The 18,438-nt window shown below is 42.0% G+C and overlaps 1 protein-coding gene and 1 non-coding gene across 15 annotated transcripts in view; one reads left to right on the top strand and one right to left on the bottom strand.

Annotated features, from left to right (window-relative positions):
* The window catches only part of DST (dystonin), a 450,811-nt gene that overhangs the window by 227,482 nt on the left and 204,891 nt on the right, over positions 1-18,438 (bottom strand). For 2 of the 14 annotated variants that reach the window (XM_075554948.1, XM_075554949.1), the window contains exon 1: positions 14,704-15,564. The exons of 8 other annotated variants lie outside the window; for them this stretch is intronic. In XM_075554948.1, the coding sequence (XP_075411063.1) occupies positions 14,704-15,447 (744 nt within the window). In that variant the 5' untranslated portion in view covers positions 15,448-15,564. Of the gene's footprint in view, positions 1-14,703; positions 15,600-18,438 lie in introns of those variants that run through there. 4 more of the 14 variants (XM_075554960.1, XM_075554954.1, XM_075554955.1 and 1 more) reach the window with 4 other exon arrangements.
* On the top strand, positions 13,525-13,587 carry LOC142453983 (U7 small nuclear RNA). Its single transcript, XR_012785526.1, has one exon. It is a non-coding gene; the product is annotated as a U7 small nuclear RNA (small nuclear RNA).

Below are 18,438 nucleotides of genomic sequence, written 5' to 3'. Positions count from 1 at the left end.
AAGAGAGATGATTAATAAAGTTTTCTAAGATAAAATGACAATGATGTCAGGTGAACCAGAAACATACATAAGTCATAGATATATGAATGAATTTTAGACTCACATGTAATTCTTGCCCTAATTTAAATACAATTAGTTCTTATGACATGATCCTGCTTGAGGCTCACCCTCCTGAAGAAATCACAGAAGATACGGGTGTGAAAGCAATGTGTGGTGAAGAAGCTAAATGGTGCCCAGCTATCAGAAAGAATAGCACCCGGGCTCTCAAAGACTTCAAACAGGACTTTACGTCTTCAAACAAGCAACCATCTAAGTGAGGTGTCAACTAAGTCCTCATGGAAGAAGCACAGAGCCTGCTTCATCCAAGGTCTATCAATAATATAATCTGAATCCCAAGGAGAGAATCATATCGGAGCTTAAATTATGAACACCTGATTTAAAGAAAGCTGTGGACCAGGGCAAGTCCCAATCTACTTGCAGGTCTACACACAGATTACCATAAGTCTCCCGCGAATCCCTTCTCACCACAGTTGAAGGGTGCGGACAGGCGTATCAGACAGAGAGCATTGTAAAATCAATTGAGCAGACAGGTTAATGTAGTATTTTGTCATTTGATCTCCATTTTGATCCATTTAAGAGTTGTTTCAGTTTTTTAAAAAATGAAGGGGAAATACACGTGGATTAACTGTCTGGTGATGCCCCCTCTCTGGTCATAGACCAAGGATTTGAATAGTTTTGCTATCATGCAGTGTGTTATAAAGTAGATTATTGCAGAGGTAGTTAGGTTAAAATTTAACACCTTATCATTTTCTCTCCTTTTGACCCATTTAATAAATTTGTCCTAATTATTCATGTGTTTTACATTCTTTCAATTAAAATTTATCTGATTTCCTTTGATATTGTTAGTTTTTGTTGGTTTTGGGGGGTGGAGTATGGTTTTCTGAATGTGAAATACAGGATAGGTACATCTATAGAGACAGAAATTGGATTAATGGCTTCTTGGGGGTATAATAGGAGAGGTTGGGGAAATGGGGAGCTAATAATATTTAGTATAAGAAAGAAGAAAATGTTCTAAACTTGATTGTGGTAATGATTGTACAACTCTTATAATCTGGCATTCTGTGATGCTCACCGTTCCAGTATGATCGCTGAAGACAAAATGGGTGCATAAGTAAATGTGGTGAAGAAAGATGATGGTGCCTGGCTATTAAAATATATACCATCTGGGGTCTTAAAGGCTTGAAGCTAAACAAGTGGCCATCTAGCAGGGAAGCAACACAGCCCACATAGAAGAAACACACCAACCTACGTGATCATGAAGTGTTCATGCAATCAAGTATCAGGCATCAGAGAACCAAAACAAACAACAATTTCAATGCAAATTGGGGGTGGTGGTGCGCAGAATAGTTTCCCAAAGCCCATTTGTAGACAATTGGACATTCCCTCACAGAAGGGTCACAGAAAGAGCAAGGCAGTCAGGGTGCAGTATAGTACCAACAAAACACTCAACATTCCTCTAGTTCTTTAATGTTTCCTCCGCCCCACCCCACACACTATCATGACCCCAGTTCTATTTTACAAATCTGACTAGACCAGAACATATACACTGGATCTCAAGATACATAGAATCCAGGACAGCTAAACCCCTCAAGACTAGTAACGAGTGTAGGGCACCATGAGGGTATGGGGAAGGTGGGGGAAGAGGGGGAGAAAGGGGGAACGATCGCAATGATCGCCCTATAATGCCTTCCCCTGCCCCAGGGGGACAAACAATGGAAACATGGGTGAAGGGAGAGAGAAGATGGTGTATAACATGGAAATAAAAATAATTTATAAATTATCAAGTGTTCATGAGGGTAGGAGAGTGGGAAAGGGGTGGGGGGAAGAAGAGCTCACACCAAGGGCTCAAATAGAAAGAAAATGTTTTGATACAAATGTGCTTGATACAATTATGTATAGATTGTTATAAGAGCCCCCAATAAAATGATTTATTTTTAAAAAACTGAACTGTTGAATTGTGTCATATGTGGATTATATGCCAATAAAACTGCTAAAAACATTTTAAATGTTTATCAAATCGACTATTTAGTAAAGAATTTATCTATAACACTGGAAATGGCAACGTCTCTTAAGTTACGAGGAAGAAACGATTTAGCTTGGAGGAGTAAAGAGAAGCGTTAAGGCAGGACCTCAGAGCTGAGAGAAAACAGAACACTTGTGACACTCCCTCATTTCACTGGGGACAATGGTGAGGCTAGAAGAGGCCACGTGACCTACGCAGGCTGTAACAGTATACTAGTGGAGGCCTGGGCATGTAACTGATCCCCTAAATCCCACTGGGGCACTGTGAGAGTAAAATTTCTCCTTCGCATTTGTAAAGGCAATATTCCTACAGTGTGGACTAGTTGCTCCTTTGTGTCAGCAGCAGAGTTGGTATCAGGAGCATGGCTTCCTCTGCGGGCACCCACTGCTGGAAAAGAGGCTGCAACGTTGAAGACCATGAGAGGCGAGCCCCTGGTCTCACCTCAACCTCCAATGCCAAGATTCTCTTCCCTGGAGCATCTGCCTCTCTACTGGCAGAGCAGCCGAGACGCAGGAAACCACGTGCACCCAGGGAAAGATAGGTACACATTAATTAAGCTCATGAAAGTTTCCCTCGCTGGACCAAAACCCCAACCCCAAGAGCTGGTGCCGAGTCTCAAGCGTCCCAGGAGAAGGGCCTTCGAGGCTGGTGCCCTTGGAAATCAGATGGACAGGCCTTTCTTCCAAGGTGCCTGTGGGTAGGTTTCAACTGCCAACCTCTCTATTTGTTTTCTTGTTAGATGCCGTCAAGTCCGCTCCAATTCCTAGTGGCCCTGTGTACAACCAACGAAACCCTGGCCGGTCCTACTTCATCCTCACATTCCTGCTGCGTTTGGGCCATTGTGGCAGCCTGTGTTTCAGTTATCACTGGCGTGCTCAGCCAACGTGCCACCCGGGGACGCGGCTCACTGGACCAGACACACCTTGCTTTACTGGCACCCTTGGCCTTCCCCGACACCCCAATATCAGATTTGCCTCTGGCATGTCCTTGTTCTCTCTCTAATTCCTTTGAAATGTATCTATGCCAGGGTATAAATAACCAAGTTCAAGCACAAGTTCACTGTCTTTTAGTCCATTCTGATTCCAGCTCACAGCAATCCAAAAAGACAGGGCAGAACTGCACCTCTGGGTTTCTGAGACTGTTTACAGAAGTAGAAAACCTCATCTTTCTCCCACAGAGCAGCTGGTGGTTTCAAACTGCTGACCCTGCGGTTAGCAGCCCCACAGGAATTGGTTCTTCTCCAGGGTATCTATATTGCAATAAGTTGGCAAAATAGTAAACTATCTATCAAACTCACTGCCATTGAGTCATTCCAACTCACCGGACACACAATAGGTGTTCAACAACATTTCCTGAATAAAGGACTAAAGGGTGAGGGTGTGGAAGAGGTAGGATTTCTGATGAAAGGAGGATGCCTACATCATTTATGCAGAATGCCTGATAGTCAAAGTAGAAAGGTGTTGTCCGATGAAAAGTATTCATCGCCTAATTCACCAGAAAACAATCCATTCAAAAGTAAATAGACCTCGAAGTAAGACCCCAGACTATTAGGGTCCTCAACGAAGGGATCCAGCAAACCTGAGAACCTGCACAGGGAACACATGGGCTCCTGAAATAGGGACGGACACCCAGAGAAGCAGCTGAAATGGGCTCGACTAAGGGCGAAACACCTATGTGCATCGAAAGACTTTAGCAATGACACATCAGAGAAAGGGCTTGTTACTAAAACATTCAATACCCTACAGGAAAAAAACAGAGCCCTCTGAGTAGGTGGGCAAAGGACCTGAACAGAAGGTTCACCAGGGAGGAAGCCCAAATCACCAATAAACCTATGAGAAAATGTTCACGATCATTAGCCATCAGAGAAAAGCAAATTAAAACAACCAGGAGCTACCACCTAACACCCCTGAGGATAGCCCAGTTCTAAAAATCAGAGAGCAACAAATGTTGGAGGGGATGTGATGAGATCTGAACTCTCATCCTCTGCTGGTGGTCATGTAGATACGAATGAACAGCCATTGTGGAAAGTGATCTGGCAATATTGAACGCAAATGGAAATTGAGCTACCTTATGACCCAGCAATCCCCCTATTGGGCATATACCCAGAAGAAGCAAGAAATAGACCACGACGAGTCATTTGCGCTCCAATGTTTACCGTGACACAATTCATAATGGCAAAGATCTGGGAACAACCTACATTTCATCGATAGACGAGTAGATTAGAAAACTCTGGCACATACACACATTGGAATATTATGCATCCCTAAAAAACAATGATGAACACATGAAGCACATTGTCTCATGGGATGAGTTGGAGGGAATTATGCTAAGCGAAGTTATCCAAGCACAAAAGGTCAAGTACAAGGTAAGTCCACTGAGGTAGGTCAAATCAACACAGTGGGAACAAAAGAGAAACTATTTAATACCTAATTTATGGGTTGGAGGGACAGGCACAAAGGCAGGGGACAGACCAACCACAATGATGCATACAGCACACTAACATAAAGAAGGGGAAAAGAGGGGCAGAGGGGTGGGGCACAGAAAAAAAGGGCAGGGGGGGGAGACAAAGGCACTGGGGGTAACAGGGCACTTAACCACCACAGGGAGGGTACTGTTTATGTCTCCACAGGAAAGGGAGAGAGGGGCCAGACCTCAACCAAGTCTGAAGGACAACATACTGGCAGGAAGCAATGAACTAACAGCGAGGTCTATGGGACCAGCCCCCATCCCAGCTACGGAGACACCCATTCCCAGAAGAATGCACTATGGAGGACAGCACTGAATATACATCCCGGGAACGTGGCAGGTCTGCCCAGACCACAGGGAGCAAACTAAGAGGGAGGGAGGGAGGGAGAGAGAGAGAGAGGGAGGGAGAGAGAGAGAGAGAGAGAGAACAGCATCCGGGCCCGCCAAGCATCCAGGACACATTCCTGCTAAGAAAAGCCAATGCACAGAGCAGACTGTTGTGTCGACCTCACCAGGAGACACGACGTACCCTTACTGATCCATAGCACTATGGGGGTCACCACCGGAGACACAGTGCAGGAATTGTGCCCAGTGTGACCCCTCCACACCAGACCATAAAACAAAGGGAGCTCAAAGTCCCTGAGGAATTCTGAAAGTAAACTTGAGACTCAGGGGGCAGGGCTTAGCGCTGCATCAGACCCACATAAGGGTCAAAAGACAGACTTGGAATTATTCATAGGTTTTGGAGTTGTTGTTGTTGTTGTTGTTTTTCCTGTCTAGCTATATAAGATAGGCAGGATAAACAATCCTGAGGGGAAAACAATTGGACTGATGGTTCTAGGGGGACATGGGAGAGGGAGAAGTGGGGAAAGGGAAGGGAACTCCAAAAAAAAACCAGGGACACGGGAACAACAAGAGATCTAAAATCAATAGCGAAGAGAGTACAGAGTGCCTGGTGGGGCTCAATCAAGTGAAATGTAGCTGAGAGGAAGTACAGAGAACCAAATGAAGGTCAGACATGATCGTGACACAGGAAAAAAATAAAACTAAATAGAGGAAAGAACTAAGAAGCAACAGACATTTATAGAGGTCTATATAGAGGCATGTACATATGTAAATATATTAATATACAACAAGGGGGATATAGGTCTATGTACATATATTTATAGGTTAAGTATTAAGCAAGCAGCTGGACACTGGGCCTCTACTCAAGCCCTCTCTCAATGCTAGAACACTGTTCTAATAAGCTGGCATTCTGTGATGCTCACCTTCCTGACAGGATCACTGAAGTCAAAATGGGTGCATAAGCTAATGTGGTGCCTGGCTATTACAAGATAAAACATTTTGGGGTTTAAAGGCTTGAAATTAAACAAGCGGTTTTCTAGCAGGGAAGCAACAAAGCCCACATAGAAGAAGCACACCAACCCATGTGATCCCAAGGTGTTGACGGGCTCACGTATCAGGCATGAGAAGACCCAAAACAAACAACCATTTCCATGTGAATGAAGGGAGTCGGAATGGAGACCCAAAGCCCATCTGTAGACAATTGGATATCCCTCACAGAAGGGTCACAAAGAAGGTACGAGCCAGCAAGGGTCGTCAAATTCACACAATATTCCTCTAGTTCTTTAAGGCTTCCTTTCCCCCACTATCATGACCCCAGTTCTGTCTTTTAAATCTGGCTAGACCAGAGCATGTACACTGGCTCTCTCGATACACAGAATCCAGGATAGATAAATCCTCAGGACCAATAATGAGTGTAGCAATACCATGAGGGTAGGGGTAAGGTGGGGGCAGAGGGGAAGAAAGGGGAAACTGATTGCAATGATTGCCATATAACCTCCCCCCTCCCAGTGTGGGGGGGGCAAGGGACAAACAACAGAAATGTGGGTGAAGGGAGATAGTGGACTGTATTTAATAGAAAATAAAAATAATTTATAAATTATTAAGGGTTCATGGGAGAGGGGGTCAGAAGAGCAGCTGATACCAAAAATATGTTTTGGAAATGATGATGGCAATATATGTACAAATGTGCTTGATGCAACTGATGTGTGCATTGTCGTAAGAGCTTAAGAGCCCCCTGCCAATAAAATGATTTATTAAAATTTAAAAAATAAATAAATAAAACTATTGAAGACACATAAAGAGCTTCTACTCCAGAACATAAGTATATGCTATCTCTCATGTCTTACACAAGTTACAGATAGAGAAGTAGATCTAAGTTTAATCTCAAATTTAGGTCTTTTGACTCAAGATATTTTGATTTCCCTCTCTTCTACTACAACGTAAAAGGGTTCTCTGTAATACAGTCCAGAAGAAACTTTAACCTGGCAACAAACCATCTAACCTTACAGACACAAAACTGAGCCTGAGCCACATACATGGATGGAGAAATAGTAGTTATTTCAGTGTTCTTCTAAACAGAACACAAAAAATCCTTCAGAGTCCGATATAAAAATGTTATCAAAGCTAATTTGATTCCTTCACGTGATCTTATTAAAATAAAAAATAGTTTATAATCTATTGGAGAAAGTATAATTATACATAAGAATGCAGCAGAGTAGAAGAGATGGATTCCAAGATTCCTCTCCTTAACATAGCCTCTAAAGCAAGAGTACACGTTTAGCAATGGGAGAAAGGCTGGTGCAGAACTGTGCTGGCTGACAGCCTCCACTCAAGTGACCACATCGCATGAGTCCTGTGGCCAGTTTCCACTCATGTAAAATGAGGGTTGCAAGAGTGCCTCCCAGACTACGAGTACAGGACTCAGAAGCGTGTCAGAGAAAAGCGGAGAAGGAACATGGTAGATGGTGGGGGTTGTTACTGCTTAAAGCCTTTGATTGCCTGTAATCAGGCAAAAGTCAACTCCATATTGAATTTGTCAACACAGGCAAATATTTCCAAACCAACAGTCTTGCTTCCAAAAGCAATTTCCTTAAAAAAAATTTTTTTTAAGTTTTAACTAGTTTGGCAGAAGCAAATGTAATCAACACATTTTTAGTGTCTGCTTCCAAGTTTCAAAATGTGTGAAAAATGCTCCATGAACTATTTTTAATTGTAAAGGTGGTACAAACATTTTGAAAATTATATCTGGTAATAAACAGCCTAGGAGTTAAATATACAAAATACATACACACTCAAAAGCAATGAAAATTTAGCAAAGTTCTAATGCTAATGTTTTAAATCAATGGCTGTTGTTAGCAAACAAGAAACCCTTCTGGCACTGTGGGTTAGGTAGTGGGCTGCTAACCACAAGGTCTGTGGTTCAAACCCACCAGCAGCTCAAAGGGAAAAAGATGAAACCAGGCTGTCTTGTCTACTCCTGTAACAATTTACAGTCTCAGGAGCCCTAAAAAGACGTTCAATTCTGTTTTATAGGGTTCACTATGAATAGTAATCAACCTGAGGGCAGTGAGTTGGTTTTTTTTCCCCCATTTTGAGCAAATACTCATTTATTCCCAATTGAAAAGACTTAAAACTTTTGTATACCTTTCATTTAACTGAAAATAGACAATCATCAACATACTGGTAGTACATAAATTCTATACAGCTATTTTATAACAGAAATTTTAAAACCTAGTTGAAATCCAAATAACAAGAAGTTAAAAATAATCGGTCAATGCATTTTACTCTTAAAAAACAAACGCGTTCTGCGGAAAGTGAGTTAATTAGTCAACTATAAATGGAATGCCCTCTGTGTGAGGACCAAAGGGAAAACACATGTCAAGTTTACCCCGCTACTTGAACTTGAGCCTACATGCTTTCACCAAGCTCGGTTAGAGGGGAAATTACATATTGCAGGAGACTGAACACTAATGTATTCCTCACAGATTGTGAGATGGTTCTTAACTTTTCAAAATATATAAAAGTCAATGAAATAAAAGTCTCAACTCTTTCTTATTCAGAGACTGATCTTATAATCCACACTCCTTTCTCATCCATCTCTCCCTGCATTCTCTCCAATAGATCACCAAATTAGCAAATCATCGAAAGAAGAAAAAGGAATAAAGTACCAAGCTCTATTTTGATTAGTTAATACAGTCACATGGTTGGACGGAAAGAGTAAACTAAAATCACTCACGGATATCATCCCAGAAACTTTCATGTGTGACTCAGCTTATTTTTTGACTGACTCTGTTTATAGCCATGGTCACTTTTTATGAAGAAACAACGGAATGGAATCGATGCATGAAAAGGCCATGCTTCACCCCTCGCCATCATGTCAGCTCTGACTCATAGCAACCCAACAGGACAGGGTCGAACTGCTCTTTTGGGTTTCCAAGAGAGTAAATCTTTACAGAAACACAGAAGTTTCACCTTTCTCCTGAAGAGTGGCCGATAGGTCTGAACTGCTGCCGTAGTGGTTAGGAGCCACACACATACACCATTATGCCACCAGGAAGCCTTCTATTCATAATGGCAAAGAGCATTTATACAGAAAGAATGAACGGAAAGGAAGGAAAAATGGGTGCAGACATTTGTTGCTAGGTGCCAAGTTGGGTCCGACCCATTGCCACCCTGCGCCATCCGCACAGTTGTTCCTAGGCCTGAGCCCATTGACGCAGCCACTGTGTCCGTCCATCTTGGTGAGGGTCTTGCTTTTTTTCACTGCTCCTCTACTTTACCAAACATAGTGTCCTTCTCCAGGGACTGGTCTCTCCTGATAACAGGTCCACAGTATGTAAGATAAAGTCTTGCCATTCGTACTCTAAGGAGCACTATGAGCTTACTTCTTCCAATACAGATGTGTTCGGCCTTTCAGCCGTCCATGTGTGCTCAATGTCCTCCTCCAGCGCCACAATTCAAATGCATCTACTCTTCTACTGGCTTCGTATTCAATGTCCAACTGTCACATGCATACGACGCATATGCGAATACTATGACTTGGGTCAGGCACACCTTAGTGCTCGAAGAAACAACCTTAATCTTCAATACTCTAAAGAGGTCTTGTGCAGCAGACTCACTGCATGCAAATATGGCTTTAGATTCTCCACTGCTGCTTCCATGAGCACTGGTTGTGGATCCAAGCACGATAAAGTCCTTGACAACTTCAACCTAGTCTCCATTTATCATGATGCTGCATATTGGTCCAGTTGTGAGAATTTTGGTCTTCTCTACGTTGACTTGTAATCCATGCTGAAGGCTACAATCCTTGATCTTCATTCATCAGCAAGTGCTTCAAGTCCTCCTCACTTTCGGCAAGCAGGGTTGTGTCATCTGCATATGTAGGTTGTTAGTAAGCCTTCCGCTAATGCTGATGCTGCATTCTTCTGCATATAATCCATCTTCTCGATGATTCACTCAGCAATAGATTGAACAAGTAAGATGAGAGGATACAACCCAGACACACACCTTTCCTGGTTTTAAACCACGCAGTATTCCATTGTTCTGTTTGAACAATTGTCCCTTGAGCTATAAGTCCCACATGAACACAATGAGCAAAAGTCCCATTCTTCTCAAGGTTATCCACAGTTTATTATGATACACACACTTAGCAAACAAAAAACATGTATAAACATGGACTCATGGAATTTTAAACCTGGAAAATAACTATGTGAGGAAAGGAGATGAACAAGAGAAAGTGTGACTTTTTAGGAAAATTTGGGTTAAATCCAAGCTCTACCACTTACTGCCACAATTACATGGGCAAGTTACTTAACTTGAGTCTGTTTCCTCATCTGTAAAATGGGTCATACGTTTGCTCTAAGGATTAAGTAGTATAATGATGGAGTACCTCATATGCGGTGAGTCATCAACAAATACCAGATTTACAAAGGGGTTCAAAAACATCATGGTAAAAATACATATTTATAATTTTGTTTTTCTATGAACTTTTTGAAGCCCCCTACATACCAATATTATTAATGCCATAATCTAGTCCAATGATCATATTTTACAGAAAATGAAACTAAGACCTAGAGAAATATCAAGACTTCCCAAATTACAAGGAGCCCTGGTGGTATAGTGGTTAGGCATAGACCTGCTAACTTCAAGGTCAGCAGTTCAAAGTCACCAGCCAATCCTCTGGAGGAGATGGGGCTTTCTCCTCCCATAAAGAGTTAAAGTCTCAGAAACTCTCCAGGGCAGTTTTGCCCTGTCCCATAGGGTTGCTAGGACTTGGTATCAACTTGATGTCAGCGAGTTAGGTTTTCTTGGGGGTCATCCAAGTCCCAAAGCTATCTAATGGCTTCCAGGCCACTTTCTTTCCCAAAGTCACAATGCTCCTCAGAGAGTAGATGCGATGGCACACGCCAGCTACAATGATGCAGGTATTCAAAATTCCATGTGTCTTTAAGAAACATGGGAGAAGGTACTTAAAAAATACATGATACTTACTCATCCCCACCAGAAGATATTCTGATTAAACTAAATATTGAATTGGGCATTTTCAACAAGCAACTCAGTAGATTCTGAGGCCAAGCGCTGGGAAGCACTGCTGTAGAAAAAGAAGAAGGAGCTCTTTGTTCATTGTCCTGACCCTTGGGGCCAACAAGGGAGCCCTGTCCTGATCAATGGCATTAAAATCACTCAAGAGTAGCGTCCAGGCTTCTGCATTTTTTCCAAAACTCCTCCGGTGATTTTAGTGCAGTCAAGTTAAAGAGGAAAAAAAAATGAAACCCAAAATAAACATCATTGCTGGTATCAACAGAGCAAGCCAGCAAAGAGGTGGGATTTATGAAACTACAGAAACAAGTCTGCTTTGTGGAAAAGCTGAAAGACAAAGACAGGAGACTCGTCAAAAGGTAAGTATGGGGAGCACGTGAGTCTAAGAAAAACAGGTCTGCTGTTGCAGACACCGTTGAACTTTCTGTCACTAAACACACCCTGTGTTTAGCCCTCACCATGATGCTGTGTTTACCACTTACTACGGACACGGAACAAAGAAGATTGAAAAAGAATCAATACATTTGAACTACGGTGCTGGCAAAGAATATTTGGCAGTATCATGGACTGCCCAAACAACAAACAAACCTGTCTTGAAAGAAGTATGGCGAGAATGCTCCTTAGAGGCAAGGAAGGAGAGACTTCATCGCTTTTACTTTGGCCATGCTGTCAGGAGAGACCGGTCCCTGGAGCAGGACATCACGCCGGGTACACTAGAGGGGCGGGGAAAAGGTATGCCCTCGACAAGATGGACTGTCACCGGGGCTGCACTGGTGGGAATGGTCCCTTCTGTTGTACACCTGGGGCCGGAGATGAGACTGACTGATGACACCTAACAAGGACAAGCACATGCTGCTGAGAACAGCAACCTGAATCAAACTCCCAGCCATCCTCCAGTCAGCATTTTTTTTCGCAGTCAAGTAGGCTATTATGCTACATCTCACACAAATCCAAACCCGTCCTTGATGAACCTACTCAGACCCATAACTCCCTATAAAACCGAGTAGTACTGATCAAGAAGTAGTTCTCCAAAATCGAATTCTTTACAGAAGCAGACTGCCAGCCATAGCTTTCTCCTCTGTAGCAGCTGGTGGGTTCGAACTGGCAGCTTCTAATTAGCAGCTGACTTTTACCACCGTGCCAGCAAGCTCCTTATGGCTAACATACTCGCAGAGTAACACTGCGTTTAGGTTCACGTAGCTACTACCGTTTACAGTGGTGAGGATGTTAAACGAGTCTCCCTGTCTACTTTGGTCAAAGAGGAACTGCCCACGCCTATTTTCTATATAACTGTGGAGATGACCGAAAGGCATGGCAGCATTTTTCCAATCTCAAAGCAATGTACAATTCCAAGATAATACATATTTTTAAAGACTTCTGATTCTAATAAAAGTCTGTGATGGCACTGTGGACTAGGTGTTCAACTGCTAATCGCAGAGTTCACAGTTCAAGCCCACCAGCCAGTCCTTGTGAGAAAGAGAGTTTTCGGCTCCTGTCAAGATTGCCTGACTCAAAAACCTTATAAAGGAGGACTGCAAGTCACGGTCAACTTCATGGCTGTAGGTCTGTTTGAGTATCGTAATAGAGATGTAACATGCTGATCATACCTATATTCAGTGGGGCGTTTGAGTTTGGAAGGCTACTCTAGGGCCGGGCCGGAGGATTTTAAGAGGAGGTAGGTGCGTCACCTGCACTAGAGTAAAAAAATTTTCACAAGGTCAGGGAAGTTCAAGTCAGAGGCAGAAGTTAAATCTAAGGTTAGGCAAGCACAAAGAATTACAGAGTATTCTGCTTGGAGGTTAACTAAAATGTCATCCAGTCCGAACCTGCACCCAACTATCTCAGAGTAAAACTGGGTCAAATAAGGGAGATGTGAAAACAGCTCTGGAAGGAACAAGCAAACGAACTGTTGTCTGACAGACCATTTTGGGGATGAAATGGCCACAAAGGAGCTGGAAGCTACTGTTAGCAGGAATTTTCCAAAGAAAAGGGTAGAGTTTAATGCAAGATAAGGAGTCTAGTGGGCAGTTCTAAGGAAAGATAATTAAGCAAACTGAATCAAACATCTCCAAGGTAACAGGAAGAATGTCTTCAGTGGAATGGCCTAGCTGTTTGCTCTGTGAAAGAAAAAAACAGCCTTTATCTAAACTATAGTAAGTGAGGCATTCAGCTGCTCACATAAAACGATGACCGTCCCATTGAGCTTTGGCTGAGAAGTGATCAGACTTTATCATGAACAAATATACTTGGTGGGTTTATGACTTAATTTCACGTGTATTTTAAAATCTGCATTTCAAAAGATGGTCAAATACACAAATTAGGAAGACTGGTAACACTTTGACATGGGGGTGGGGAGCTTATACACTACCCAGGAAAGAGATTTTTAGGTATTTCCTTCAGTGAAAAAGCCTTAGGCTTACTAGAAGCCTTACTAAGAAGCACAAAGGCCCGCTGGAGAACATATGTGCGCGCATGCTTTTCATTCATAAACAAAGCGCAGCCAGCTAGTTTCCTTCTGCTTTGACCTTTATGCTGGACCTAGATAGGAAACAGCACAGCCTGGATGCTTTCTTTTTAAAAGTGCCACTACTGAGTGTCACAGCTGTTTTAGAATTTGTCTAGCAGGTTTTCTGGTTTTCCTGGAAATCTCCCCTCTCCCCTTCCCCCCCCCCCAAAAAAAGTGCCACTACTGTAAAATGTAAACAGAACAGATGGCATGACACTGGCAAGGCGTGGTGGTGTATACAAACAGGACACCTTCAGGAGAACCCAGCTGCCAAGGGCCATGATGACTTTGCCCACTAACCCCAACAAATCATAGCCTATCACTGTGCAAATAATCCCTGGCCAATGACACAATACCCTTGCCCAGAATGTTTAACATCATAAACGCCATGTGTCAAAAGACAAAGCTGTGGGCAGCTTAAAGACAATGACATCAACTCCCATCCAGTAGGTAACACAGAGGAGCTGATTAGGTAGTGGACTTCTCAGATAAAGAAAGAAATCAAAATTCACTAACATTTTGCAGACTAGTAAAAAAAACATAAAGAAACAATTTAAGTAACTTGCCTGAAGCTAAATATTACTGTTAGGAACAAAGATCTCAATTTCCTGGCAATCTGTGTCATATTAACATTCCTAGGACATGTCCAAATAATTTCTTATTTTATTCTCGGGGCAGGGACTAACTCACCAAACAAAGAGACAGATTTGGACATTTTCATCTGCCCCGATAGCCTACTTCCCACCAACCAACACCCATAAAATCGGAAGCAAGTATGTGTTTCTGTGCGTTAAAACTGAGAAGAGAATTGAAGGCTGGCTTTTCAAAGGTAAGGATCAGCAAGTCCACACCAACAAATAGTTGTGTCGTATCCTGTCCTCCCTACATTATATTATCATCTCAGGTCTCCTTTCTAATTTAGCTCTTATACCTAAGTGTCCACAGTCTGCTCTGTGAGAAGAGTCAAGAAATTTGAACTAAGAAAAAAAATCAGAATGTATGCATTTAAAAAACAATGCTTTTCTAATTGTTCTAGCATATCAAAATGTGTGGGGTTTTAAAATGTAGCGAGTACAAAACATAAAATCATAATTAATCAAGGCTAAGACTAACAACAGTGCATACCAAGAACAGTTTTCACATAAACTGTTTTTTTACAAAAGACAAATGATAGAAACTCCATCCGATGTGAGTACTTGGGAGGTTCCTTCACTTGCTTCCTCCTGTTTAACCTTAAATTCTCAAGTGTTCACATTTCACTTACCTCATTCCCATTTGAGCCCTTGGAAGCAAAGGACACATTTGTACAGAGGGAATGACGTCTCTTTTTCTCAAATGGAGATGGATGGATTGCGCGAGGGCAAAATTCTTCAGAGTTCTGCCTCTCTGGAACAGCGCTACCACTTTCTGATGGGTTTTCAATGAGCCCCCTGTCTTTGCACGGCCTTTCTGGGCCATCATCGGGCAGGGAGCTTAAGCTGGCTGCCCTTCGAAAAGAAAATGCATCAGTTTGCCTCTGGACTGTGGTTTCCCTTTTGCTCCCAGCATCTAAAAGTTTCCTCCTTTTTGCGCAATCTGGAGTGCTGTGCTTTTCTGAAATCCAGCCACCCAGCTCACTGACTTTAGCAGGAGAAAGGGTCGCCTGCTCAGAGCGGCTGCTTGCAGGACTCCGCAGAAGTGTCTGTTTGACACGGTCAACTACAACGTCTGTCTTCTCTGGCTGAATGCCATCTTCTTCCAGGGCAGGAGGAGGGGGACCAGGTGCCTCCTGTACCAGTCTCCCAAATGAAAAAGCTGGCTGTTCCTTTGAAAGCTGAATGCTGCCTCTCTGCTTGGCGTCCTCTTCATTGTTTGGCTCTGGCTCTGTGTCCCCTGCGATTTTCCCGATCGGGTTTCGTCTGAAATATTTTCTCCTGGGAGAGTATTTCTCAGGGCTCCATGGAGTTTTGGCAGGATCTAAATATGTTTCTTCTTTCTTAGCTCTCACACATCCACAGACATTCCCCATTTGTTTTGCAGGAAATCACAGTTGGACAGGCTCCCTCATTCCAAACTCCAGGGCTGGCTTAAATCTTCTCCATGAAGTTCCGAAGTTCCGCTCTGCATTCTAAGTCCTCACAGCTGATTCCATGACCATCCTCTTCGGTAGGAGGCCATTTTGCTTATGAAACACACGCAGGCAAGCAATGCCGTGGCACCCGGCCCAGCCGGGGCCCTGAGTCTCATTAGACACTGGGACTTATTTCTGGCCACAGAACCTCCCTCTTAGACTAACATTACTGCTCACTGTCAAATTACAACACTGACGAGCTTTCAAGGCAAACCCTGGGCTTTGCTGCAGGATGAGACTCTGGCCCTCGCTCCAGCTTTCTGAAATGCAGACACGCAACAAAAAGTTTGCACTAACCTTTGAAACTATTGGTGATTCAACATATCTGAGCGCAAACAGAAAGCAGATACAAGTCAGGAGAGACTCAGCAAAGTGCCCTTCAAATTCAGTTTCAGAATTCCTATCGTGTATTATAAAACACACACACACACACACACTAATTTTGGCAGCTGTGCAAAAGAAGGAAAAATACCTGGTATGTAAAATAGCAGCCATAAAAAGATGATTTAATAATTATAGAAGAGATAATAAATGGTAAATGCCAAAAATATTCTAAGATATTACTCATATAAATCTATTAGATAATATAGAATACTAGTATTATAAGTATATATTTAATACTGTATCAAATAAGATAAATTTCCAAGCCAGATAAGTAGCTAATATATTTTACAGATATACAGAATTTCCATATGATCAAATAGGTTAATTTCATGAGTTAAAGCCTGGAAAGTTTGGCCACAGGAAACACCTGTGCATTATTATACATGAATTAAGGCAGTTAAACTTTATATGTAACTTTTAAAATTATACTCTAGTTAAATATTATGCAATTTTACTAGAGCCTTGTAAAACTAATAAATCAGTAGGGAACCTGATTAGCTAAGGTGTGCATATTTCTTATATTATGTCATAGATACAGTACAAAGGAAATTAGCAGGGCATGAAATGGACTTACACGTAAGTAGAAAGCATATGATTAGTAATAAAACATGATGACTGCCCTCCTGTAAGTATCCTTCAAATGAACAAAAGACAGAACTCATTTCGTATCACTAAATAGAAATATTCGGTGAAATCATTAAGTTTGCAATGATGCTGGTTAGAAATGCATTTTACACTGTAAGATTTCCCTTAATTGTTTAAAATGCAATAAAACATTCCCCAGTTTCATCTAAATGTTCTAGAAGGCAACTAAAAGCACAACTTGGGATTGGTTGCTTTTTAATACGACTGGCAATGTCTTAAAGGGCAATGAAACAGTATTCCAGGTGATTTTAAAATATCATAGCTGGTGTCTGTACTGACGACACAGAGAGGGCAACGTGTGATTTTCATTCCTCTAACCCTTCATTCTACTGCTCTCTCTCCCAGGGATGGTCCTTCTATAGTCTCCTAACTGGAAGCTAGCATCCATCTTGCAAATAATCCACCTAGCTCAATTATTTGTGAGAAATTCCCCTATTTCTCAAATAGCTTTTCATTCTTAGCATGTCGAGTTCTCTTCTTTATACAACCCTATTTGTATTCATGTTGCTAATAGATCCATCACCCTCAGCTATCATTAGTTTTATGAACAGCTTCCCCCAAAAGCCAACATAACTTCTCTGGATCCACATACGGGGTCTAGTGGTATGAGATAACTGCGATGATAATGCTTACCTGGATCCAGCCTGACTTGGAAACAGACTTAGCTTGCAGTACTCACAACAAATATTAAAAAGAAATCAATTGGTCTCTGTACTCGCATGATTATCAGTGTTTAACAGCCTCTTACCTTGGTATAACTACTAAAATATTCATCTTTACCTATCACAGTACTTGAGGAAAACTATTTCACTTAAAGAAGAAAAAATTTTAGGTTAACCAAAAATGGATGTGTTGTATTTTAAATAGCTGTAATTTTAAAATATGGAGATAATTTAACAGTCATAATACTTTATAATCTGGGTCCTAAAATACGCAGGATTTCAATAAAGTATGCCACGAGATATTAGAAAATCAAGTTCTTTTGGCAATTCTATAACTGGTAGCTTTAGTTATTTCCAAAAATAATTAAACTCCAGGTTCAGATTTCTTATTATATGAGATTTCTTAATATCTAATTATATTAAGAGTCCTTAGCATCGCATTTCTTACTGCAATGACAAAGTTAGAGGAAGGCATAGCACAGCAAGGTTACCGAAGAATTCATAGCTAGGCCGGGTGTAACCAAATTAGTAAAGGAGCCCTGGTGGTGCAGTGTGTTAAGTGTTGAGCTGCTACCCAAAATGTCAGCGGTTCAAAGCCACAAGCGGCCCCAACGGAGAACAGTGAGTCTGTCTGATCTCAGTTATTTATGAAGCACTTAGACTCTGTCCTATATGCGTTTGAATGGGCTGCATAACAGTGGTTTAAGCTAGCAAGCCACATCACTGGCTCAGTGTTCAACCACTAACCAAAAGGTCAGTGGTTCTAATGCACCAGCAGCTCTGCCAGAGAAGAGACCTGGCAATCAGCTCCATAAAGCTTATGTCCTAGGAAACCCTATGGGGCAGTGCTGATTCTGTCATACAAGATCGTGTGAGCTGGAACTGACTCAGGAGCACACAGTAACAATAAGCAGAGTATCAGGAAGACAAGGCTCACTCATTCCTCAGGGTAAAATCCAGAAAGAAAATCTGAACAGCCATTACCCTCTCCTGTTCAACGGCAGCCTCTCCAATGTCCACTTTTCCTTCCTTTGTCTGACATCTGTAGTAACTGCTGTATCCAACATCTTTAATCTCTCCTTTGTGAGAGCACTCTTTAGCACGCAAGCACATATAAGAAAAATTAGCTCTATCCATTACTGACTTTTTGCTTTAAATTTCTTCAAACATAGAATCTAAACATGCTGCTTCTACTTCC

The sequence above is a fragment of the Tenrec ecaudatus genome, chromosome 7 (genome assembly GCF_050624435.1).
Source record: "Tenrec ecaudatus isolate mTenEca1 chromosome 7, mTenEca1.hap1, whole genome shotgun sequence".
In the NCBI taxonomy this organism is placed as follows: domain Eukaryota; kingdom Metazoa; phylum Chordata; class Mammalia; order Afrosoricida; family Tenrecidae; genus Tenrec; species Tenrec ecaudatus.
The sequence above is the reverse complement of the archived record's forward strand: the minus strand, read 5'-3'. Positions and strand labels throughout refer to the sequence as shown.